The following is a 26,423-nucleotide window of genomic DNA, read 5'->3' on the forward strand; positions in this document are numbered from 1 at the left end:
ATGATCATGTCTCAGTAGCTAAATAAGATTAGGACAAAATGCTCATTACGTGTGTTCCTGTAACTGCATTAGGTTGATGCCATAATGTCTAACCTCTTCTCATCTCTCCCCCTTCAGCTACAAGAGTGACAGCGGACACAATTGAAACACTGTTTTGAAAGAGTGTTTGGGTGATTAACTAAAGACAATGGCAGAGGAACAAGCAAAGACTACAAGCAAGTAAAAATACAACTAGCAGCAAGGACTGACATATCTGAGAGATGTAGAACTCAACTATCAGAGTGTTGTGTGTGTTAAGTCTTCTCCAAAAGCCTTAGCCTGTAAAGGCCTTTCTACATATTTATGCAAAAAATCATATGTTGCTCCCAATTTCTTATGATAGCTTTATTCTGGAGTATTTTTCTAAGCTATAGATGATCTTTTAAGTCCCCTCAGGATGAAATGGTGTACAATGACTGAACTGTAAATATTTGGTTTGTATGAGATCGCCTCCCAGAGGCAGAATTAGGTAGTGGTCACTGCAGCTCAGAGAAAATTTTTTGTCTTGACAAAGCATTTCTGTACAGAGGTTGACTGTTAAGTCTTTTTTCCCCTGTTGTAATATAAAGCATACTTGTAATGGGGATCTGTGTTGTCCAAAAAGGCTGACAATGGCATCCACTACAGGACAAATCAGTATTTTATCTCTTTGCGTAAGGATCTGAGTAAAAACAAATTGCCACAGCCAGTTTCAGTCTTGCTTTTCAGTGTGTGGGTAGACATATTAGGAATAATATTTGAGGAAAAAGGGAAACTGCATACTCACTAGGATGAGAGGAAGATTTTGACAATTAGGACAAAGGCACTTTTGTAAAGCTACAGGTGCTTTATCATTGAGACTAAACTCAGAAAAGCATCTGGTTAAAACCGCTTCAAAAATGTAAATTAGATGCTTCGACATAATCAGCACAATCCTCTTCTTGTGTTTTGTGAAGGTCAGCCCAACACATTCTGAGAAATGTTTTCATAAAAACAGCAACACAAGTACCCTATTTATTTATGTATAGTTGTTACCGCCAGTAGCACTGTCAGTCACCTTTTCTCACCAAATCTGAAATATTTAACAGTCTGTTTCATCTGAAAACCACTTCTAGGGCTATGGATGTGACAATTAGCCCTGGATGACTGATACACTGGAGTATACTTAGTGTAAGGTCAGTGTTTTTATTACATGTAGTGTATCTAAACCTTTGGCCCAAATCTTTTCTTCCCAGCTCATCACTATTTGCACAAAATGCTTTCCCCCAGCAAAATCTTTGGTGAGTGAATTTTACTGACTCTTTGTAATGGGTCAAAAATCAACATCTTGATGATTTTAAAGACTTATGTAGAGTTACTACTTCTATAAATAAAATTTAAGTGTATCAAAAATGTGGTTCCCTGATCTCTGTATTAAAAGATGTGGCAGACAGCTCTCACACAGCATCTTATCTACCACAAGTATATTTGCAGACCACAATTCAGCCAGTGTTTATTTCATATGACAGATGATGCATTATTATGCATTATGACAGTTAACGTCCAGATATTTATTTCTGTACAACACTACCTCCAACACAACCGTCTTATGTGTCTTATGATACATGATATATTTTTACACATTTGATGCCCGAAACCCATAAAACCGCTTATTAATTAGGTTTGGCAGATCTACCGTGAATGCAATCAGCACAGTGCAGTTTTATTCTGGAAAACTACTGAAACATTAAGTCCCTTTTCAAACACCTGAGATTCCTTATCAGCAACTACCATGGACCAGCAGTACTGCAACATTCAAGAAAGTAATCCATCATTAGCTGTGAAGCTGTGTGTTTCTTTTACAGAAACACTGTCATGTTGTATTTGTATATTTAAGTGTTTTAAGAACACAGAACAAGTTTTAAAAAAAGTCAGAGTAATGAATAATAGGAATATTAGTTACACAATTGTTGTACAGAGCTCTTATTTTTCTAGTAAAGTGACAACAAGATAACAGAATTTGTCTAGACCAGTCCAAACATCTCAGACTTTTGGCAGCAATGTTGTTCTTCATGAAAACATCCAGATGAAGTCACTGTTGGTTGCCTTGGTGATTTGCAGACAAGAGGTTTTTTTTCTTTTGTTTTGTTTTAATGTGGCTGGCCAAAGCAGCTTCAGTGGTGATAGTTATGTGTATCTAGCTGATGTTGCCTCCTTTGAGTGTCTTACATGTGATCTGTCCTAGTTTGGTCATTAGATGTTTGTCTTTCCACTGAGCTACACATTCGTCTGATATCTTCAGGTCCACCTGGGGAGGTAATAAGAAAAACAAACAAACAAAAAAAAATTTTTATTATTGAAAAAGAAATATGCAAACATTCCTCTGATTCTGAGGGTAAAACATACTTGAGTTTACTTTTCTTGAGCGACAGTGAAGTCCAACACATACCTGCAGTTTCTCCCACACCTTCTTCTTTGGGTTGAGTTTGTCATCTGGTTTGCCTGTCTCATACCCCTCGACAAAGACCTTTTCTCCTGGTGACGACCCCTCTGGAGGGTCCAAAGGTTCCACCCTCCTAGGCTCCCCTTCACTAGAGATCAATCAATCAGAAAATGTAGATGAATTTTGAAAAAATGAAGCTGAGGGATGCTTATTGTGTGCAGAACAGGAATAAACACTTACATAGAGGCACATAGCAGCATAGCTTGAGACTCAATCCCTCGCATCTTCTGGGGTTTCAGATTGCACAGCACCAACACCATTCTGTCCTGTAAGTCCTCCTGTGAAACATAGGCCACCAGCCCACTCACTACCGTCCTTGGCTCCGGCTCTCCCACATCAATCTTCTCCAGGTAGAGCGAATCAGCATCTGGATGCTGAAAGTTGGACAACAAAGAAACCCACATGAACACAGAGCACGAGGGCTGTAAAACAGATGAAACATCTCAACTTGAGCTGAATGAGTACTCAGCTGAAACAACTATCCAGTACAGGTGCTGTACAAGTATATGAATTAACTGAGTAAAATGTGTCAATATCTCTTGTAATAAAGGTGTTCTGTCTTGTGATACAAGATACTGATCTGAAGCTCAATTCTAAGGCTGTTCCTTAACTAGTTTTCCAATAAATTATAATAATAAAAATAGCAACTTCTGGTCCATTCTCATCAATTTCATGATCTCTTGATCAACCATTAAGTGAGAATGTTGACATCCTACCTTCTCCACACTTATGATCTTGCCCACCCTGATGTCCAGTCTTGAGGGGGCCAGCTCATCATCCTCTCCACCCCCACCACCTCCTCCGGCCTTGGCACCCTTTACTGCTCCTTCTGATCATACACACAGACACATAAATGATGACAAGTCCTCCCATGGAGCTAGTTGGCATCCCATGTTGTACAGAGCTAGTCACACCTTCATATCTCCATTACAGGGACAAAGTGAGGATGATGGGAAAAATACTGACTCGTCTTGGAAGCGCTGGGGTAGGCAGAGTTGGTAAGTTTGCGGAGCTCGGGAGACTCAAACTTCTTTCTGATTGGTTCCAGCAATTGGTTTAGTGTTACCTCCACTGAGGCCTTCAGGTCTCCTGGATGGATGGTCTAAAAGAGTTTGAGATTACCAATGGTTAGACCCCAGCACAAGGTGAATTTAAGGATTCAGGGAGGGACAAGAAGGGATTTTATTCTTCATACAAATAAGTGTGTCTATCCTTTACCTCCTCAGCAAAGTCTTTCTCCACCTCTTCAAATGCAGTGTACGTTTTGTCTCCTCCCCATTTGGGGTCTCTTTTGATGCAGAACTCTGAAACAGAATGATCCAAAAAATCAACTCATTTTGTATTCTGAAGGAAGTGGAGGAGAATTATTAAGACAAGACAACTGATGGCGATTCAAAGAGAAGTTTTCTACCTCCATGTAGAGGAAAGAGCACATATTTGACAAAGGACAGAACTCCATTGTTCTGAATGTTGCCTGGCTCACAGAAAGCTTTCTTCAGCTTCTTCTTCACATCCTCTTTGGAGTCCAGCAGATCAATCTTTGACTCCTGCAACCAACAAATACAATGTTAAGACTGACCACAAGTATTAGAAGAAAATGTCACAAATCTTGACACTTTTTTACCATGACGTACTTCTTCTGAGGAACTCATCTTGGACCCTGTCAAACCTGGTACCATCGGGTTCATCAGGTGAGCGCGTTTGGCATAGCCAAGAGAGGGCAGGTACTGGAGACGAAATGAAATTAAATGTTAGTTAGACTTTAAATCTCATTGAGATTTTTATTCTAGAACATATTTCATAGGACCACCCTGCTGTGACATTAATTTTTCATCATTTCTCCAAATGATCTTCATAATTCTTTTATGTCTACACCTAAAATTTAGTGCACACAAACCATGTGCTATCAACAAACTCATAGCCGCTTCTAGACTGAGGATTAAGTTCCCCAAGAGCTGTGTGGATGAAGTATGTGTTAACAATGAAAGGAGTCAGTAATGTAGAGAAGACAGAGAGAGACAGAGAAGGGTTGAAATAGTGCAAAGATGGAGGGTGACGCTACCTTTTCTGCAAATGTGAAAATCTTTCTCTGGTCAACTCCTCCAAACTGGGCGTCCACCTTGAGGTACTCCTCATCCAGAGCCTGAGGACAAAGATCAACACTTCAATAAATCATAACAGCAAAAACAACATACCAAAATATGAAAAACAACAGGTTCTAGCATCTGTGTCAATATACGTGACATAACATTTTGCTGTAATTACATGTTATAACCATGGTCAATTTTATCATGGGGCTATGTGAAGACCCAGAATACCACAAATTATACTACTCCTTAATGAAAGTCTGATGTATAGACTGACAGTGTTATTACCTGCAGGCCAGGGTAGAGCAGACCACTCAGCAGTGGATGCTCCACCTGTTTGACGACCTCAGCTCCAGCTTTCTTAGCGTCATGCTCGGTCACTATGGAGGACAGGCGGTACACGTCCAGAGTATACTCTCTGATAAACATGACAACACAGACATAAGACATTAGTTTAAACACAAGCTGCATATCCAAATTGGAGAATGTAATGTTAAGTAAATCCACAACAAGGAAGTCCCTGAGTACCATCAGTAGAACAGACCTGCTGAGCTGGTAGTCAGTTCCTTTGACAAACTTGAGTTTATCCAGAGGCACATCGATGCTTTCCAACATGGCCTTGATAATCTGCTCATAGTATTTTACCCTGAGCTCCAGCAGCTCCCAGGGGGCCTTCATGTTGTCTAAGTAGGCATGCAGGTCTGCAAACAAAACAGTGACCTGAGGAAAAATAAGAAAACGTGTTTGTGTGTAAGCCACTGGTAATCATAATTCCTTAACAACAGATAAGATGCTCAATGACATCTACGCACCTCACACCCAGCCTTGAGAAAGTCTGCTATCTTGGACATTGGGACAAAGTAAGCTACATGGGGTTTGCCCGTGGTTGCTGTACCCCAGTACACCTTCAGCTCTCTCTCCTGAAGAACCTGCTTCAGCGTCTCTTCTCCCAGGACCTCCTGCAACACACAAGTTCAAGAGATTAATGAGACCAAGCTGCTGGAGGACTTGACACTGTGAATGACTGTTAGTTTGTGTGTCACACCTGGAGGTTCCTGGTAATGAGGTGGAACTTCTCATCCGGACTTAGCTGATCTGCCATGGTCTTCTGCCTAGGAATATAAGAGCTTAAGCACTGAACACAAATAATTCATTTCATTTTGTCTTTTTAGACTACAACACAAGATCTGTTGGGTCACTTTCAGTGTTATTTTCCCCTTAGCCGCTCCTGAACATCTCAGCAGTGACAACCCTGCTACATTTCCCAGTGGACGTCGGTAGCAAGCAGCGGTATTCTATCCTAATTTTTGACATTTAATGAAAAAATAAATCGCTAGTTTTCCGGTTACTCTAACGTGTAAGGTGTATTCTGAGTAAGTTAGCCAGTGATATAAGGTAACGCTGACGTTAATCCGACCAGGAGCTTGGAATAATTGCTTGAGACAGCACGAAACGGGGAGCTACTGGCTACTGTTAGCTATGTGTTCACAATTAATTACCCCGTTCATTCCATACGTGGGGAATAGACCATTCAGTAAACTTTGCGATATCAAGCTAGCTACCTTACTAGCCAGCTCACCTTTAACATCACGCTCTTAATGAAGGAACAAGCCAGCTAGAGCTATTTAGCAAGCTAGCAATAAAACCATGTGCATCTAACGTTACCTCTCTCCGGTGATGTTTTGAATTAAAGCTGTGACCATATTATTACCGTATTTTCAGTTTATTTGACGGAGATACCAATCTATTATCAATTCATACTGTAGAAACTGCTTACTCACCTCAAAACCTGGCTTCTATCAATGAGACGTGTGTGAGAAAAGTCGGCTGAGTGGACCTGTCAGTGTGTTGCATCAGCGATAGCATCACATCTGCTATCGATTCAGGTTAGGCTTCAGGCTAAAGCAATCGAATGCAGACTGCAGAGCCGATTTGATGATGCGGGCAAAATCTTCTTTTGTGTTTACTAGCCACTTTAGAGGCGCCATGCCGCCTCCAACTGGACTGGAGTGGTGAGCCAGGGATTATGCGTGAAAAGAAATAGGTTCTTTGTTAAATTGGAGAGGGTGGGCAAATTCTAGTGGGAATGTGATGGAATTCTCACCTGAGGCTGACAGAAGCAAAGATGATTACAGCCTGTTGCAAAAAGCTAGCTAGCTGTCTGTGAGGTCAGCAAATTCAAACAACTGAACTTGACCTCTCCACTGTGTTTATGGTGTTGGTGACTTTTAAAGAATTTTTCATGCAAATATCAGAGAAATAATATGGTTTGCTGTATGGTAACACAGCATGTCGTAACCCAAAGGTCCAGTTTTGTTTGTACAGGGTTTTGGCTCCTGTCAGCCAAACAAGAAATGATAGGAAAACTGCAGGTTTGAAGAACACAATGATGACAAACCAAAGGATAGTAAAAGCAGCAGAGATTTACTTTAATTTAACCACATCTGCTGATCAGTTTTATAAGAAAATAGCATCCAAACTTGCTGTGAGAGACCGGTTTTGAAACCTATGGTCTACTACTATCTACCACAGGTATTTTTTTCTGTGTAACAAAAAGAAATCTGTATAACATACTGGCTTAAAGATAGCCCTGTGGATAGTGAATGATGGACATAAAGCTTTAAGTCTTTTGTTTATATCACAAAAAGAATAATCATGTTAGGTAATTAACACTGGCAATAAAGGCAGATATATATATTTCTTTAAAGTGCTGCCAGCTGTGTAGTGCAGTGTCAGGTATGGCTTCACATTATGACAGGAACTGTTCTAGTATATAAGCATCTTAGATGTCTTTCAGTGCGTCTTGTCCTTTGTGGGTTCGCCAACCACAGGAGGCCAGGTGGCTCAGTTATAGTAAGCTATCACTTCAAGGTAACACTCCTCACCTACAGAAGAAAAAAGAGAAATGTTGCTGCAAACTCCAAATTACAAATGTACAGCTCTTTGGAAATCTGTGCATTCATTTTGTCAAGCGGCTTTGAGTCATTTTCTGTCATTTAGTCAACATACCCAAAATGAAGAGACTGCCTTAAAGCTTTAACATGGAGCTTTGAAACCCCCAAGTCCAGTGTCCAGTGTCATGATACAGTTGTGTGCTTTGCTTAGTTGTTGAAAATCCTGCCTTAGCTTTCAGGATTATAAACAAATTTTGTCCCCCTCCAGACATACAGTCTCCTATAAAATGTGTTTATCTTAGTCTTATGTAAAATGGCCCTCTCTATCCTCCGACTTTGCCCATTCACATTTTCAGGGTGCAAAATGCCCACCCTTGTCCCCATTAAGAAAAGCTTGACAATTAGTATGTTATTAATGAATTACTGCACTCTTATATCATTACGTATGTGTACCATCATCAGTGAACAAAGTAAATAAGTAAACCTATAATTACTGACAGAAGGGCTTACAGCACTGATCGTTCTGGGGACGATGAATCTCCATCTACTCTCCTGCTAAAAATGGAGCAACACCGATCGCGTTCAAATATCAATTTTTATTCTATAAACAAAGTTGTTTGGACGTCTACGTCAATATTAAAGTAAGTACAGGACAAAGAATACAAAAGCAGATGCATGGGACATGGAGGATGTTTCAGCCTTTGCCCGGACACACAGGTTCAGAGTCAGAAGTCTGGCTCCAGCCGGGGGAGCACCGGGAGGATGAGATTCCCGAACGAGGAGTCCTGAGTGATGAAGAAGCCGGACGAGTGTACGTGAGCGTGCTGTAGAGCGGCCTTCTGCTGGGCGGCGATGTGCTGCTGCTCCGCGCTGTCCCTCGCCTCCTTTAGACTGGGTCTGGACGACAGAGGGATGTTGGCTCCGGGGCTGTTCATGGACTGGCCCTGCATCAGGCGCCTCTTCTCCTTATCCAACTCCGCCAGGATGGCCACCCTTGTCTTGTTCTGAAAGCCTGGCCCGGGAGGGTTAGCAGCCATGTCAAGCAAACAGAATTAGCGGAGAAAATAAAGGTTTCGCCAAGTCCATGAACAATGTGTTTATGCAACAAGCTTGTCCAGCTAATGTCTTTGTAGTCTGATTAAGACTGGGAGAAACACGGAGAAAAAAGCAGCCAGAAATGGCTATGATATTAACTCGCTTTGAACTAGCTGCTGAAGGCTAGCGGAATGTAAACACTTCCTGTTTGAATGCACATCCTTCAAAATAAAAGCACGTAAATTAAAGCTCATTTTTCTTCCTCCTCCTCTTCTTATGCTGTAAAATACAAGCATAATTAAAACTTTATTGCACTTGATGTAATGCACATTTGATGTAAGTTCAGTTTTTTTTGTTTGTTTTTTGTTTTTTGCTAATCATTATAAAATGATGACAAAATCCTAACGCTAGATGGCAGTAGTTCATTATGATTAATTTTCAGTGCTTAATTTCCTGTAAACTGAAGTGCTCCTAGGTGTTAAACTCTGTAATAATCAGATTATTTCCCTCATTTATTTGATTAGTAGATGCAGTGACAGAAATCAGCGATTTTCTTCATTATGTTCTTCATTAGGTTTTCAGAGCCCATTTTTAAGTCTTTTTAATATCACTGTGCTTCTTATACCAGCTCACTTAGTAATTGTTGTTGTTCTCAGAACCTGCTCCAGGTGCATTTGAGGACAGTTTCAGATGTTTTGTACGTACTAAAATACTGTTATCTTTTCAGCAGGTGTTTGGTTACAGCTAATTTCCCACATGATCCTCTTGTGACATTAGAAGACATTAAAAATCTGATCCTCACATTTGTTCTTGTTTAAATTAGTTCAGACTTGTGTTATATGAAAGTTGAGATATGTTGGTGAAAAAAGGTTGACAATTCTTTCACAGTACACTTATCAATTAGTATTTATTAACAATATCTTTTTAATCTCAACATTTCTTTTCTTAAATAACTACAACACATCAGTTCATTTCACTTGCAGCCACAAATATCAAAGATATTTACAGGTTTACATACAATATATACATATGCAAAGGAGGCATGAGCACAAGGCTTCTGTGTGTCCTTGTAGGATTAAAGCTCACACATTTGGATGCAGCCTCAAAAGTTATGAGGGAAGTTCATCGATAGATCCATAAAAGACAAAGCACTGACAAAACAAGGCCGGAAGACATTTACAGGACATTAAATAATTACAGACTTTGTGTTGAGAAATTGCATGACAAAAGTACAGTATATAAGGAACCTCTAAGGAGGAAAGAAGTAATTAAATGAATGACATTTGACAATTTTCACATAGGCAAAACAGTTGTCTGAAACAACATGTCGAAGATGTAACACTATGTATAACATATGACACTGTATGTACACATTTCCATATCAATGGATATGAAACATGTCAATCCACACGTTGATGACAGGGACTGAGATGATCACATAGCATCATGGTTGTTTTTTCAATAAACATATATACAAAAAAAGGAAAAAAAAAAAAACACTTGAGGGAAACAAGAAGTTCACTTAAACTCTTCCAATCCTCTTCCCCCTCCCATACTCAAGTGCTTCCCTTTTTGAATGCACAAGGAGCAAAGACAGTAGCAATGGCAACATGCATTAAAAGGCATGTGAATGGTTTTAAATTTGACATCCTTCTCATTTTCTTCATTTCGAAACTTCCAAGTCAGTTGGAACCTTACAGGCATTAAATAGATTTAACTACTGCAAGACACACAACTTTCCAGGGAAGCATGAATTCAAAAACAGTAAAATCAAAAACAAAACCAAAAAATATTTAAATAATGATGTCGCTAAATTAGTACCAGCTGTAGTCATGGAAATGACCACATTTAGAGGACAGAAGCATTTCATGTCTTCACAAGCTGTCCTATATAGAGTGTGAGGTTATAAGAGTGCTGGATAAACACTGCAGTTATTTATGTGAATTAAATGCTTTTATTGTTGTAGTGGTCTAAGGATATTGGTGGGGAACTAGAAGGAGCCCTTTAGTGCACAACCATTATTGTTCAGCTGCTAGTCCCAACATCACATTATTAAGGTAAGGGAAAAAAAAAATTTGGATGGGAATAAGATGGAAACAAACTGGCTGACTGTTTTAGGTAAACTATGAGGATTAATTCTAAAATTACAAAATACATTTAAACATGTTCAAAATAAACACCAAGTCAATGACTCAAGAGCAAGTGACTGACACAAGTGTCAGTTTTTCAGTTTTGAATTTAACCCCAAAACGGGGTTGAAATTAAGGCGTCATCACCCTTTGTGCAAGTTTCTCATAATGTTCAGTCAGAACCATCGGTTTGTTTGCAGCACAGTGCTCAAGGTCATTAATGTTCGATGTGTAACATATAAGGACAAAAACTCCGGCAAGTAGCACCGATAATGGCAGCAGTAATGAAACATGTTCTCATATGGTTCTGTGCAAATTAAAAATAAAAAAAAGATGTTTTTTTTGTGTGCATTACTCAAATGTAGTATGTTCTAGAAAAAGTAAGGCGTTTGAGATGTGACTGAACAAAAGAGAGGAGTAAATTTCACGCCACGGGGAACTGTTCTGTCATCAAGTGTTGTAGACGTGGAACAGCAGCAGCGTGATGGGACAAGGCAGTGTCCGTATGGTCCGACAGGCTCAAGTCTGTTGGTCCCACCCAGTGCAAAATACCCGATTGGTTGGTAAGTCTCTAAAATGTACTAGACCATGTTGGCCAGTTCTGTTGAGTCCGTCTCGGAATCTGCCTCATTTATCCTGTGAGAGACAAAAAAGAGACAGCAAAGGGTCTTCAGTTGGAGTTCTGCTTCACTGGCACACGAGTGTAAAACATTTCAAACCACAGCCTTACCGCTGTTCTTGGAGCAGTTTGCGGTTGCCTTGCCTCCGCTCCTCATTGATTGGATAAGTGTAGAGTATGCTCAGGCCGATTATGATGAGAGCAACTGGGGCAGCGGAAACCAGCAGTTTCAAGGTTAAGTCTACTTCATCTGGTTGAGAGCATCCTCGAGTGATGTAACCTGCGAAACTGAAAAAGACAAAACACAATTTTGAAACTCACACCAGAAGTACTTCACATATTTGTGCATCGCAGAGCATTTATGTTGAGGCAAACATCTACTATATTTATACATTCTTTAGTAAAGCCAAGACTGATGTGAAGGCACCAAATCACTGATCAAAGACTGGTCAAACACTCTGCCGTACAGTCACTCATGTGATGCTACACTACAGACTTACTGTACCTAATCTAATGAAAGCAAAAGGAATTCCTTGCTTTGATGTGGGATTTTGGGTACTGAGAGATTTGGCTTAGCCTCATTTACACTTTTTTTCTTAATCACATCCCAGTCCTTTGGATAAAAACTGAACCAAATACCTACAAAAATTCCTGGAATTACTCACAATATTGGCTATGTGGGATTTTAAGTGAATACTTACTCTAAACTGAGAGTGGAAATGCCAAGGGAGACTCCAGAGGCAAACTTGGTGAAGAAGACATAGAAGGAGTAGAAGAGAGCTTCGTGGCCAGTGGACTCAGGGTTACGCACTTGGAAATCGTCAACAACATCAGGCAGCATAGACCTGAAAAACACGAGTTGGTGTTATGATTGGTTATACATGTATATACTTTTAGACGTATTCCTGCTAAGAAAAAAAAAGAAGAGCCAGCAGGGGACTTACCAAGGCAGCAGGAAGGCAGCAGCCACTCCAACTCCGGCAGCAAAGGAGACAACGTAGGTGACATACAGGTTACTCTTCAGACACACCACCAGGATTATGAAGGGAACCACAGACTGGAGAGGAGAGAAACACATTACACCACTAAAACACACGATTTACATCTCAAAACACGTCTCCTCAGGGATGTTTTCCTACAACTCCTTGAACGACTTCATTCCTGTCGTTCTTACAGGCTTCGTGTGATTTCAAAGTTTGGATGGAAAGGTTGGATGGGATTGTGAGCCTTACCAAGGTGCCAGTATAAACAGCAGTCTTTTTCCCAAAGCGAGTCAAAAACCATTGCCAGAAGGGGATGGCCAGAGTAGCGGAGAGCTGAGGAGGGGAAAACATTCAAAGTGTGGTTAACCAGCTGTATGGTTTCGTTTTGACACACAAAACCCACGGGAGCACCAATTCCACAAAAGGCTGTTTATTTCCAGTTAATATGACTTTGCAGGAGCAATAAAAGAGGACCATCTGTGTGACATTACATAACGGTAAACATATAGGACATTAGGTGCATTCTCAGAATGCTTCAGTCCTGTGTTTGTGGCTTTGACGACATCTGTGTGGTGATGCAGAGAGGAGCACATCTGACCCCTCATACCTGCCAAACACAACAGTGACGTTGGAAGACAATATGGTTTCTACAGCTCTTCCCAAAACAAAATCTGAACTCAGTGATACAAACTTCCACAGGGGTCATCCTACGACTCTACAGAGGGGGTGGGGGGCGGAGGCCTCCAGATCAGTTTGGCCCCTGACCCCTGCATGTTTGACTTAAGTAAAGATAACACAAAACTGCAGAGCAATGATAGTTTCCTGCCTTTTCTCATGATATAAGCAAAACGCTGACAGACATCATTTCTGTCTGTATTCCGTCATGTGTGTTACAATAATTTTGGTCTGTGGTTTCAAGAGCTGTTTGATGTGGTTTCTCACTGTGACGTTATTTCATTTCCTTCCCACCTGCATCTTTAGTTTTGTGTGGCATCCGCTGTGTGTCTGAACTTCATCTTCAGAGCCACCACTCTGTGAACTTAATTGCTTAGTCATCAGCGTCTGCACTGTGAGCTTTATCAGCCTTTTCATCGAATCAAATAAAATTGTCAATTATATGGCTTTATCTCCTCAGTAAATCTCATGTCTTACAATCATTTAACTCCCTGCTGCCCTCACACAGTGTTTCATTACATTTGACTTTTACGGTTTCAGTACCATTAAATGACACCCAGTCTGATCTGTAAGTCCTTATATAATTCCTGTTAGTTTTGACTTATCCCTGTTCTAATAAGATCTGTGCTTCCAGGATTCTTCTGGCATCTCATCTAATTATAGGTGGGGATTAGGATCAGGTAACTTCATGAGGAGGTGAAAGTCCCTATAAAGTAATTTCACTAAATAAATGTACTTTAACAAAAGGTCACCAGCTTTGGGTTCCATAATCCTTTCCATGAAGTAAAGGATCAAAGTGTGTAATCTTTTCAACCTTACTAACCCGTACTTTCTCAACCTGTACAGCTGTGTTGTGCGTGATACAGAAGGCACATCTAGGGATTAATTCAGAATCGGAGGTGACTCTTTGATATAAGGACCTTTTCTTGAGGAGGCTTCAAGGGAGATGAATGAAAGGATAATAAAACGTGGCTCCTTTACTGTCTGTGGGAATGGGATGGCATTCAGTCAGAGTAGACACACATCACAGAAATGGGCAGCCAGGAGTCAATGCTTTCTAACCAAGTACAGACCAGCCTTGTAATTGAAGACAATTTATGTGTTTGCCCTGGGAGGGAAGCTTTTGTCTGCCCTCTAGAACTAATGGCTTAACTTATCCCACACAAATGGGCTGCTCAAAGTTTCATAGACTGAGGGAAATGTGGTCATTGCTATGGGAACAGTGCACCTATCTGTGTGCGGGATGCCACCTCTATGTGCGTGAGGTGTGTACTCACCATGATGACCAGCAGAATATTCTGGAAATCGTTTCTGAAGCCCAGTGTGTAGCTGCAGAACAGGGCAAAGTTTCCCTCCAAGAGCTACGGGAAAAGCACAGAGACTCACTCAGTCAAATTCTCCTGCATAAACACACAAACACATACGCCTCGGGCCAATCATGCAGGCGCCAAGCAAACTCTGGCTGGGAGCACAAACCCAACCAGAGGCTCCCAACATTTAACATGAGCCAGATGAAATCAGAGGTGTTGGGTAAGATACTCAGAAAGTACAGTGAGGCTCTGCTATCAGAAAATATATATTAAATGAAGCTTCATTACACTGAAACCACCCCCCTTGTGGAAATGTAGCTCAGCTAAGCTACAGAAACATAGCAACTTCAGTTAATTAAATTATTAAAACCAAAACCAATCTCTAATAATAACACAACAGCATCATAAAAAACTATATATGTTTTGTGTGTTTGAGCATAGACTTGGGCATGTGAAGGATAAACTGTAAGTGAACTCAACATTAGAAGCAGCATAAGAATAAAGATCATGACTTCTTCCAGCTTGTCTGACTCTACTCCCGTGCAACATGCATCAACCCAAAGATTTGTAAGTGATGTGACCTGCATACAGGATATATAGCACAGTGTTAGCTATACGCACCATGAAAGCTAGGGAGGTAAAGAGGAAAACCATGACCAGTTTGGCATACGGTCCATGCCCCATCACCAGCTTAATCCCCTGGAAGAAAGACATGGGCTCAGACCTGGGATGGCAAGACTCTGGAAGGAAGCAGGAAAAAAAGAGCAAATGTGCAAAAAATTAGACCCAACTGAATACATTTTCAGCTCTTTTATTACTACTGTCCCTCTCTCCGTTCATTTCACATTAGGAGCGGCCTTTCAGGCTCGTCCTTTATTGGATTTCTATTAGCCCAGTCGCTGGTTACAAGGTTTCTAATTTAACCCCAAAGTCTGTCGTGCTTTCACACAGCCTGTCAGGGCAGAGTCACACCACAGCACACAGCTAGAACTGCACATTCCCATTGGCCTAGAGAGGAAATGTCGATACAACTCAGTCACATCAAAGTGTTTGTGTGCATCCAATCAGGAAGTTGAAACCCAGAAAATGATGTTTTCAGTTTTAAGTCCAATAGTGACAAAATCCATGGACTCGGGTCCACTTAACTAAAAACTCACACTTTCCTGTTGTATATAATACAGTTTCAAAGGCTTGGCTCAACAATGTGATAATCAACAAAAGTGTCTCTGATTTAGTTCTCATTTTTAAAGCTTTTACTCTCACTCACTTTGGCTTTGAATGCAAGACTAAATGAGGTTATTAAAGGAATTGCTAATAATCTGAAGGATGGAGCCAGTTGGATTGAACGAATGATGTCTTACCTTTTTGTTCTCTCACACCGAAGAAGAGAACAACAGCGCAGAGGATATAGATTAGGCTGATGATTCCAGAAGCAATCATGTAGGCGGCTTTCTAAAAAGCAATAAGTGAGGAAATGGACAGCGTTTAGCAAACGCCATTGGTTTAACAATTTCTACTTTGGCTTTTTCACTGATTCGTTTTCTACAACAGTACAGCAATAAAGTTGTTGTCATTGTTTACTATCAAACATATGACTAATGAGTGCATCTGTTTACCGTGTGCTCCAGGGAAATAACAGGCTCTGAGTCATTGAGTCCGACAGACATTGAGGAGTTGCTCAGCTCTACCGCGAGGTCACGGGGTCCTGGAAGACACGGAGCATTCGCCATACCCACAATCTGTCCCTGAATGGCTGTACCAAGAAGAGTGCCCAGAACCTCCACCGTCATCCCTGATCAGAGGGAAACATGAGTTGTTTGGTCATTGGTGAGAAGACACTCTACTCTTTTCTTTTCTGTCAGGAGATTAATCTAGATAACAATTAATTTATGCTGGTTATGACACTCACTGTATGCAGTGGCTGAATCTCTTTCTTTCTGCTCTGAGCTGATGAACATGGTGAGGGCAGAGTACGGCACATGGAAGCACTGATTTGAAGACAAAAAAGGAACAAGGTGAGAAAAATGAATGCAGCTCTTCAATTTGTGCATGAAAAAAAGGAACAGTCGAGTGAAAGTAATTGTTCACTGAGAAATTTGCTTCTTCCCATTGAGGCTGGTTAGCTTAGCTTAGCACTAGATAAAGGAGGGAGGAGGAAAGTTAATTCTGGCTCTGACCAATAACACCAAGGCTCACCAGTTAATATTATACTACATTTCATCCATTTAAGCTGTGCAAAAAAAAGAAAAACAGTTACCAGCCAACTAGCAGTGACTTCAGGAAAATCTGTGCTCTCCGCCAAGAAATTATTGTTTTTACACTAATAAAACCACTAATATGAAGTCATTGAGGGGGTCTAAATGGTAAACAATCTCGTGTGCAATACAGGGTCATGCAAATGCTTGGTTTCCCGATAGTGGGCAACAGAGTAGTCACATGGAGTGTGTGCGTGCATGAGTGTGGTACTCACAGTCTGAAGGGTCTGGAAGATGCAGTAGAAGAAAAGGTACCAGATGACTTTGCCGTTCTCAAAGGGAGGAACGTACCATATGAGGAAATAGGAAAGCACAGCCACAGGGGTTGAGAGCACAATCCTTCAGATGCACAAAAGACAGGAGGGTAGGGGAAAGACAACAACAACAACATCAGTGGATGAAAACGTGATCCTACCCGAGCGTGAAACACTCTCACTGTGTAAACAACTACAAGTCTTCATGAAGAGAGGGGCCAGTCATTACATAACAAATTGAAGGCCATTGAAGGCTTTCATTCCATTTGTGCCAACTTCTCTTCACGCTGACTCTCATTAATGGAGACACAGTGTTCATTGTGTTTGTCAAACGGGTCGAGCTTCAAGTATGGCTCAATTTGATGGTTATCTGTGGTTTTGGACACTTCGATAATATTCTGTTATGTAAAAATGCTGTGATGAGGCAAGTGTACATGTGTGCGCATACGTTCAAATAAGATAAGATAATAAGAACATGTTATACTTGTTTTTGTAAACACATCTGTGCCATCCTGTACTCCTCCTCCTCCTCGTCTGTCAAGCTTCCAGTAATTTACACAATGCATCATTTTAACAGGAAAAGAAAAATCCTAAGAAATAGAATTCCATTAGTCTCTTTTCTAATTTTCATCATTATCAGCCTGGGCATCCCGATTGACCATCTAGTCTCTACCGGAACAGTTAATCCCTTTTAGATCAGGTTGATTCATCCAAACAGGACATGATATCATAATCACATCACATACAACTGTGAGCAGGTGATATATCACATGCGTGAATAAAATGAAGCAATTTCTCGCCGTGGCAGCAGCTAACTAACATCCAGTCAAAGTGCATTTCAACAGCTTTACAGGTGACTCACCCCTGATCTACTGTGTTGAACTAAACTCAGACGAACAATATGTGCTTGACAGAGTTAATGTGGGAGTGTAGGGAGTGGTGTGCAAGTTAAAGCAGGTGTTTTCTCTATAGAGGGCATTGAGGAATGCATTCTGTTAAGGCTTATTTCCTCTGTGCCAAGTCAGACTAACACCTATTAAAACAGGGAGGGTAATTTTGACTTTGTGTGTCCATACATGAAAATGCCTTTACTTAAATTTCATTTTCGTCAGTGCTAATGCTTGCTTGCAGAGCTGCAGTGATTCTGTAGGCCATATAAGTACAGGCAAGACTCCCACCCCCTCCTGGAATCAAATTTAAATGTCCTCCCAAATAGCCATGCTGACTTGAGAGAGCTCATTTTATCTCAGCAAGACAGCCTGTGACAGCATATAGTCTAGTGCCTACCAGCTGTGAGAACCTGTTTTATACAGCAATATGTAACATCTTTCTTTTGGGTTGTGTGGGTGAACAGCTGTAATAAATGATAAAAAAGAAACCAAGACTCTGGCTTTGAGGCCTTGGCTCCATGACATGAGCCCCCCCCCACATATTTATGTGATAAAGTAACTTAATGGTCTGGAAAACACCCACATCTTAGCCTTCAGCTTACTTGACTCAATTTGAAGTATCAGGCAAGAGAGACAGCCAGTGTCTTTTGAAACAGAAATATGAACTCCGAATGGGCAACAGTCACTGTCCGAAAAAATTAATTTAAATATGTGTTCAGGGAATAGCACAAAACCTGTAGTCTGTCACTTGTGACTGCTACAGCAGCCCTGCAGCATAAGTTCAGCTCATTCTGGCTCTGCTCCGTAACTTGAACTGGAGTAACCTCCTGGATTCTTCAGCCAGTCCTTAAAAATCCTTCTGGGCCCTTTTCTGAGATGCTATTGGCTGATCTGTGTGGTGTGGTGTGGGCTGGACCAATGAGAGGACAGCCTGTCATGAGCACCTCCTCCACTTCCTAAAGATACAGCAGCCTGGCTGCCACTTCCGCCATGCTCTTAGGCAACCGCACTCGTCTCCTCAGATTTTTTACGACTGAAGTGACCGTGATGTGACTGAACATGCCATGTCATTTCCCCATCTTCCCTTACTCCTACGCCCTCTGTCCACACCCCATCTCTGACAATTACATGGTCAAGATGCATCTCGCTTTGCACAAGCAGCACCAGGCATGACCCACTTTTAAGAACAAACATCAGCATCTTGGTGTATGCTGAAAATTGCATTGATATACTAACTTTACCCTTGAACATTAGTTCAGCTTTGCTTAATACAACAGAATGTTATGCACATTACAAACAGCATACTTTTAATTAACCAGAAATATGCATCAAATGATCAATTTTTAAGAAGATACATGAAGAAATCTCAAAGTAATGTTCACGGCAACTACTGTGCATATTAATAACTTTTATGAATAATTATCTGAATGAAATTGCCCCCGTGTTGTAAAGTCTATCATTATTTTTCCAATCCCTTGTAGCAGTTTTCAAAGGGATGATTTGCTAATAAAACCTCCATCATGCACAACAAGATGTGATTTCAATATGTTTTGCACATCTGCAACTGTCATAGCCTGATTTGATTATCAAAGGAATACTTTTCTGTCACCTCTAATCCTAATCAACAGTCAAACAGTGAATCCTTAGTATTCTAAATTAATTATGCAGGTGTAAACCCAAGAGAATATTAACAAAACACAGATGACTGGCTTTATCTCCCAATTGTCTCCCCCTCCTTCACAAGGTATACCCATTTCACCAGCATCTAGGGAGATTATATCTTTAAATCAGACAGGGGAGTAAATAAGTTGGTGTAAACCCTCCGCCCTACATCTCCCTGTGGTTCTCATTATGTGTGCTGCTTAGACCCCCTGAGACATGTATCCTGTCAAAGTGCCGTTCTCTCGCTTCATCACCTTTCAGCTGGATCACTCTTACGGTGTCTTGCATGTCTAATTCAAAAAATATCTTGATGTACAAACAGAAGCATCAAACAGAGGAAAATGAGCATACAAAGAATCAAGCATCTCAAACCTCTCAGGGAAATTCTGTCTGAAAAACAGTTTGCATGCTTGCTGAAAGAAGCAGGCTCAGTAGCAGGCAGGAGTTATATTTGTCAAGGCCATACCAAAGGCCATGCTGTGGGAAATGTGCAAGACTAGTGCCTGCAGGACTCCCCTCTATTTGTTTAGTTAGAGGCTGAGCGCCTTTGCATTATGGCTTCCGCGGTCTGGCCTGGACCACCGTACACCGTTTAAATTCCTTCATGGCCTGCACTGCATGCATAGCAGTGTGTGTGTGTGTGTGTGTGTGTGTGTTATCGTGAGTGGGCACATGGACGCTTTTTGGCAGTGAATGTGCTGCAGCAGTTATTGCATCATCATAACACCACCGCCACCCCACCCCCTGGAGAATTCAGACACGGTCCCCGAACTGCCCCCAAAACATCGACATATGCACACTGTAAAAACTTCCACTGATGGCTCTGACTCATCGAGGGATGACGGCAGCTGCCCATTAGACATTTCCATCAGCTGGAGGAGGAGGCTGCTCTCAAGAAAAATCACCCAGATCTACTAAAAAGCTCGAAAAACGTAGCACTACTTCTCATTAAGTTAAACCGTATCAGACTGTAGCTCACTAGCAGTTAAACCTACCAGGGCATCATGCGTCCAATACGTGTCCATGGGCTTCGGGAGACGAGAAAGCCCACTGTGGGGTCTGTGATAGCATCCCATGCTCGGCCCACAAACAGGATGATGGAGGCATAGAAGGGATCCAGCTGCAAAAAGAGAAGAGACAAGCAATAGTATAACTGGCTGTCAATACAATGGGTCACTTCTTTGTGCTTAAAACACACATACATTCAATCTTGTTTTTGTACATGTACACCTGTACTCAATCCACACTGAATGGATAAATGTCAAGCAAACAAATTATACATGCTGGTGGTTTTATAGTTAAACTGTTGAGCCATTTGATGAGGCAGCCAGCAGCTTTGAAACATGACTTCCCAGTGAGCAGTTATCAGCTTGTTTTAAGTAGATAGTCAAAAGGCAGCACTTAGCAAGAATCACGTCAAATAGTGAAAGTGCAATTTGGCAGTTTGGCCTGTCTACTGTTTATCAAGCACTGTGCAGAGGAGACAAGTCTGACTGGAAGTCAGGCTCCACTCCTGACAGTACAATCTGTGCCATGCTGTGTGAGCCAATTGAGTATTAATCAACAACCTTGGTAGCAAGACAAAGCTAAACCCTTGGGAAGCACTTGACTCACACGCTGTTTTGGCCTTAACCTTCAAATTAGTGTCACAGCCCATTAAAGCGAGCCCCTCCTTACTGTGCAACTACTGTTCCCCGCCTCAACATTTTTTCAGAACAAGGCCTTGTAAGCTTTTCAATACAGCGCACCCCCACTGTGGAGTCACTAATGGAAACAACAAAAAAAACTTTTTCCACCTCTTCATTTTTCCAGGATAATCGCCCCCTTTGTTTGTGAGCCTTGGTGGTCACAATATCCCGGGTGTGCCCTCATGAGAGAGGTGATTTAAGGGCACACTAAGGATCATGTACAACTCCTTGTCCTCAAGTCTGTAAATGCCACCACACACACTGTGGTAGGACACAGAAGGACAGTAGTGGGTGTACAATTATGCTTCCATGCCCAGTGAGATGGTCCTTAAAGGCCACCAGGGTAGTTGTATTTGGGAAATTGCATTAAATGTAAGGACAGGTCTGAGACCAACCAACTCACCTGAGCTACATCCAGTAGATAGATCTGCAAGAAAAATCCCAGGGCACATCCTGTGATCTGGTAGGGTGCTCCACCGATGGCATAGCATATCTTGTTACAGATTGACAACCTCTTCCTATGCTCATGCTGGGGAAAAAACGGCAATGAAAAGGGAAAAAACAGTTAATCATGTAAAATTATCAGCTACATTAACACTAAAAGTAGAACCAGAATTACAGAATTTTACACAAGTGTAGAAAACATAGCAGACAGGAGATCTGTCTATCTACTGAGAAGATAATGTATGTCAAGTAACATCATGTTCAACATCAGTCAACATTTACCAACTTTTGGAGAAAGCATCCTTAAGGCAAAGTATTTACAGCTATCTGTGAAGCTTTTCAGGTGTCCACAGCCCCAAGTCCTTAATCCTTACAGGTGAATGCAACACAGCAGCATATAGTTATATCACCCAGGCTTATAAACTGGAAACTTCCAGTTGTGATTCCTTTAATTTTCGGCCTAATTTTCACTAGTTTGGTTCAGACAACAACACATTTTTCAGCGCCTCATAAGGAATGTGGCCTAAATCCTTAATCACCATGGTGTTAATCACAGAGGGTTCAGCTGGCAAAAAGCTAATCATCGTATAGCATTTTTGGCAGAGTTCAGGAACTTGTTCACTGGGCAACAAGAAGCCCTTGGTTTTCTGACAAGAGTTCATTCTTCTCTATTTTCTCCACAGTTGATGTAATAATTTTCTCTGCAGACAGATCCTCCAATAGTGACACAAATCTCTCCACATTAGTGCCAGAGCATGACAACATCATGGTGTCACTCACACCAAATGCCAGTGTGATAACAGCTTGGCAGCAGGCTGAACTGGCTTGAAAACCAAAAAAATGTCTGCCAGTTTAACCGCTACACCCACAGAGGCATGAAAACACACCCTCCTCCCTGGCCAATCAAAGGCTGTTGTTTAGTCCTTGACTTATTTGCCCTCTTTTCAGCTGGTTAAAGATATTTTTTATTATGGGTTTTGAATGAGAAAGAGGCTATTGTACTTGTCCCAAATAAAAGATAACAAGTAACCTTTGCACTGCACACACATTTCAGCATGTGGGTATACAGTATGCATGAGAGGAAAACTGACACTGCCTCATCCTTAATCACAACACAAAACATCACTGTGACTACAACTGCATGAACCAGCCTCTGTGTTGTTGATACACCCAACCCAGTTTTGTTTAGGCGACAAAACACTTTTTAGCTGAAATGAGAAACCAGGGCCATTGAAATATAGAAGCAGTTGTTTAGACTTCAGTGAAAGAACACAATGAACGCCATAACAGCACCTGGGACAACCTAGTTATGTCTCCATAGTAGAACAAATATCAAACTTGACCCCACCGTGTGATTACCCCTCAAACCATAATAACTAAACAACACAGAGTGGCCACTGAAAAACTGTCCACGCCTGATGAAGCTCTATAACCAAAACATTTTTCTCTTGTTCACTGTACGTAATTCTTCACCCGTTCTTTCTGCGCACATAAGATCAGACACATTTTTACTCTTTCCAGTTTCATGACTTTGCAGCGACTGTGTCATGCAAGTACTTCAGGAAAGCGTATGACAGCGTATTAGTGTCACTCTCTTCGCACTCCTTACCACGCTAACTAAATCAGTTACAGTATAGGAGGAATGTGCTTGTTGATGTCTTTAGCCTGCTTGACACAAAGAGTATTTAATGTGGAGATCCAACAGTGTTCTGTGAACCTGACATCTAGCAACCTTTTACTATCTCAAAGGAAACTACTTCTGTTATCAGTGCTACCAGTAATGATATGCTACCACTGCAGACTTAAAACTTTCTTGGGTAAAATTACCTAATCATGTTTTCAGATATTCAAAAGGTAGTAAAATATTTTGTATTAATCTTGGAATTAGAAACACAAATGTGAAATTATTTGAGCTCTTAATGAAATTGAGCTCTGCCAGCCTCCTCGATGTTTGACACGTCGCCTTGCTGGGTTCCTCCTGCTGCATTCATTGCTACCAAAAATATGGGAATTACCCACAAAATGCACTCGAAAAACCTACTTAACGGGGGGATTTTCTACAACAACTGTGGAGAGTTTCGAGTGGAAGCATCACAGAAAAAAATAACAGTGAAAAGTGATGATATGCTGACATGCTGCGACATAACAATTCAGTACTACACCATGCTGATGCAATTTTCCTGCTCCCCATTTTGCGACTACAATTAATAAAAAAACAAAAAAGGTGTGTACCAATAAATAATTTGTTTCGATATTTAGATCATTTCCGCAGATTCCAACAGAGAACTAGAGTCCTTTTTCTCAGCTGTGGGGGTGGAGGGTGGGGTTCAGATGAGTCCCTGAACGCAGCACTGAAACACACATTTGGCATTTGAAATCCAAATAAATTCATGTGAAAAACGCAGCCTGAATTCCTGATTTTGACATTAGTCGACAACACCCTTAAGCGGGTTTTGAAACTCACATTTCCTATTTGATTAAACGGCACTGGAATTTTAAGTTAATAAAATTTCAAATAATTGTAGAATCCATCATGCAAATGAGAAATTCCAGCATGTATGGCTAATCTGACTGGCTAACCAATATAAAACGAACATGATGATATGTAAATTGCAGTCGTTAAGAAAGACGACTAGTTACCATTTTAATGGTTTAAATTTAGCTTTATCTGGCTGGACTAATGAGTGCACTGAAAACCACTATAATTACAGTTTACAAACACAAATTCTGCCTAAAACCTGCTGTATTTAGCCGTGCCTAACACCGTCGGAAACCTTGATTTATCTGATTTAAACGATTTTAAGAATGTCTCGTGATGAAGATCACAGGAGGAAACGAGCTGAAAGCAACGTTAGTTTTGACTGAAATTAGTTATATTTGCTTAGGTTGATCATTATATCACTTACACTTACATTCATTTAACAATTTGAGTCGCCAATAAGACATGTTTCGGTCAACACCCACCTAGAAATATCACAACGAGAAACTCGCACACAGCTTACGTTAACGTACATGACAGACTCGCTCCCTGAAATGGAAATATGTCGGTTTCCTCCATTCATTCAAATATTCAAGACACATCCACAAATGTTCAAGATGAATTCCCGTCTAAAGCAGCGTTTTCCTCCTTGTGTTATCAGGTGCACTGAGTTAGATAAGAAACTGACTCTAAACGACCATTTTGAATTGATGAATTTCACTGATGAACTCACCTTCCTGGCGAGCTTGATGCTATCCGCGCTGCCCGGTTTATTCAATAAACTGGCGTTGGAGTACTGCTCACCTCCTTCTCCTTTTGCCATAGCAGAATAGCTGTTTTTTCTTTGTCTGAAGTTGATACGAAAAATGTAAAACAATTGGAACACGTCTTGAGTCTAGAAGAAACACGTCCAATCTTCCCGTCGTGGTTTACAAACTATTCGAAACGTGTGGCGACGCGGTGGCACAGAGGGTGGACGTAGTAATTTTGAGAGGTCCCCGCCCCTTCCAACGTGCCATTCACGCCACTTTTGACCCCGCCCCTCAGAGGGAACAGCCGGTCACGCTTACCCGGAGCATCCGCCACCGTGGAAAGATAAGATCTCTCATTGAAGAGATTTCTTAAGACAGTCCGAGTATAAACGTTGAGCTCTGCTATCAGTGTCTGTGCGTTTTAGACGGTCAGAAATAGAGAGGCGGTTATGGCTTCGCCGTCACTGAAAGTGTCACACGCTTCGTAGGCCTCTTTATATTCAAATACATAGCTTACTGCTCCAGTATTACCATTGGACTGCCGCTTCCGTTTAAGGACACCCAAGTCACTTCCCTGCAAATTTACATATGGAGGTTAATTAAGGTTGATTTTGTTTTTTGTTTTTAAGTTCAGAATGTGACCATTACCTTTGTACCACTAAAAGAATAACAGCATTTTAGACTTTGAGGTGGTGAAATAAAACATGCAGAAATCACAAGTTAAAAATTAACTGAGAAGAAAAAAAAAATGTGAACCCGTGTGGTGTGCGCCAAGGCAGCTCCATCTCATGACCTCAGTATTTCTGCAGTTTTGTCCTTTGGCTATTCAGCTGTTACTTTTCACACAGATATTTTCAGTAATATAAATGTTTTGTTAGTTGTAGTATGTATGTTTCATTTTCCACTTATTATAATCCTTCTATACTTGTATTTATTTATTCATTTGGTGTGCGTGTGTGTGACCTGCTTTCTCTGCTCAGTCATGCTTTATTTCAGCCCTAACAAGTCCTGCATACTCCTGTCAGCTCGAAGTGACCACTTTCCCCGAGGATGCTTAAAGTGACCGTTTTAACTTCATTTAATACGGATACGTATTTAGCTCCACTGCTGGATGGAAGCATGCACAAGATAACTCATGTGTGGTAGAACATACAACAACATTTCTCATTGCGGTTTGCTGGGTGATGCCAGTTCACCGCCTGAGTCAAACTCACTGACTGAGGTCTTTATTTGTTCTGCTCTGGAATGAGGCTGTGCGTATATAAATTCCTATTTTAGCTGAGCATACATGTCATTAAACTTACAGTACACATATGCAGTATACACACACAGCTTCTTGAGGTGAGTCTGAATACGCATCAGTGTATCCAGTAGTAAACATATAGATATGTGCGATGTTTACTTAAGGACATGCAGTCATATGGCCTTTTCCACCCTCTCACATAGTGAAACATGCCTCAGGTGTGAGCACACCCACCTGCCACCTCCTCTAGCTTAAATACTGTAATTTCCCGGCATGGGGTCAATAAAGTATATCTATCTAAATATACACAGATAATGCACATTTATCTCTGAATCATCAATCAAAGAGGTCCCCTCCCAGCTGAATTATTAAACTTCCAATAGTTGAACCATGACCTTGCCAGCTGTGCAGTCAAGTTTAGACCATATGCACACGTAGTGTAGTGTGAGTTTGTAATGGTAGGGACAGATCAATGTGTGTCAACATACTGCAGATTAGATAAGACGCTATGGCCTGATGGAAGT

The 26,423-nt window shown here is 41.0% G+C and overlaps 4 protein-coding genes across 9 annotated transcripts in view; 1 reads left to right on the forward strand and 3 right to left on the reverse strand.

Moving 5' to 3' along the window:
• Nucleotides 1-1,859, forward strand: part of kiaa1522 (KIAA1522 ortholog) — a 35,186-nt gene extending 33,327 nt beyond the window's left edge. For all 5 annotated transcript variants that reach the window (XM_046418512.1, XM_046418514.1, XM_046418513.1 and 2 more), the window contains one exon: nucleotides 118-1,859. In XM_046418512.1, coding sequence (XP_046274468.1) covers nucleotides 118-158 — 41 coding nt within the window. In that variant the 3' untranslated portion in view covers nucleotides 159-1,859. The remainder of the gene's footprint in view (nucleotides 1-117) is intronic.
• Nucleotides 1,494-6,524, reverse strand: yars1 (tyrosyl-tRNA synthetase 1). 2 transcript variants are annotated; one of them, XM_046418518.1, is made up of 14 exons: nucleotides 6,369-6,524; nucleotides 5,633-5,699; nucleotides 5,400-5,546; nucleotides 5,132-5,307; nucleotides 4,876-5,005; nucleotides 4,563-4,643; nucleotides 4,135-4,227; nucleotides 3,912-4,047; nucleotides 3,719-3,804; nucleotides 3,467-3,602; nucleotides 3,217-3,329; nucleotides 2,681-2,874; nucleotides 2,447-2,588; nucleotides 1,494-2,305 (listed from the first exon to the last, which is right to left on the reverse strand). In XM_046418518.1, exons 2-14 carry the CDS (start codon nucleotides 5,687-5,689, stop codon nucleotides 2,195-2,197), a joined length of 1,602 nt encoding a protein of 533 aa, XP_046274474.1. In that variant the 5' UTR covers nucleotides 5,690-5,699; nucleotides 6,369-6,524; the 3' UTR covers nucleotides 1,494-2,194. The 2 variants fall into 2 exon arrangements, with proteins under 2 accessions (XP_046274474.1, XP_046274475.1); XM_046418519.1 differs by having other exon boundaries at nucleotides 5,633-5,695; nucleotides 6,369-6,515.
• A 1,533-nt stretch (nucleotides 6,525-8,057) lies between these two features.
• On the reverse strand, nucleotides 8,058-8,742 carry LOC124075109 (SOSS complex subunit C-like). Its single transcript, XM_046418521.1, has one exon. It carries the CDS (start codon nucleotides 8,516-8,518, stop codon nucleotides 8,207-8,209), a length of 312 nt encoding a protein of 103 aa, XP_046274477.1. The 5' UTR covers nucleotides 8,519-8,742; the 3' UTR covers nucleotides 8,058-8,206.
• Nucleotides 8,743-9,404: 662 nt separating this feature from the next.
• mfsd2ab (major facilitator superfamily domain containing 2ab) lies at nucleotides 9,405-24,898 on the reverse strand. The gene is made up of 14 exons (XM_046418520.1): nucleotides 24,638-24,898; nucleotides 21,385-21,510; nucleotides 20,289-20,413; nucleotides 16,703-16,826; nucleotides 16,142-16,220; nucleotides 15,849-16,024; nucleotides 15,594-15,684; nucleotides 14,854-14,972; nucleotides 14,200-14,283; nucleotides 12,497-12,580; nucleotides 12,209-12,321; nucleotides 11,966-12,109; nucleotides 11,376-11,552; nucleotides 9,405-11,281 (listed from the first exon to the last, which is right to left on the reverse strand). Exons 1-14 carry the CDS (start codon nucleotides 24,725-24,727, stop codon nucleotides 11,227-11,229), a joined length of 1,587 nt encoding a protein of 528 aa, XP_046274476.1. The 5' UTR covers nucleotides 24,728-24,898; the 3' UTR covers nucleotides 9,405-11,226.
• Between the last annotated feature and the right edge of the window lie 1,525 nt (nucleotides 24,899-26,423).

This window comes from Scatophagus argus, chromosome 17 (assembly GCF_020382885.2).
Source record: "Scatophagus argus isolate fScaArg1 chromosome 17, fScaArg1.pri, whole genome shotgun sequence".
In the NCBI taxonomy this organism is placed as follows: Eukaryota; Metazoa; Chordata; class Actinopteri; family Scatophagidae; genus Scatophagus; species Scatophagus argus.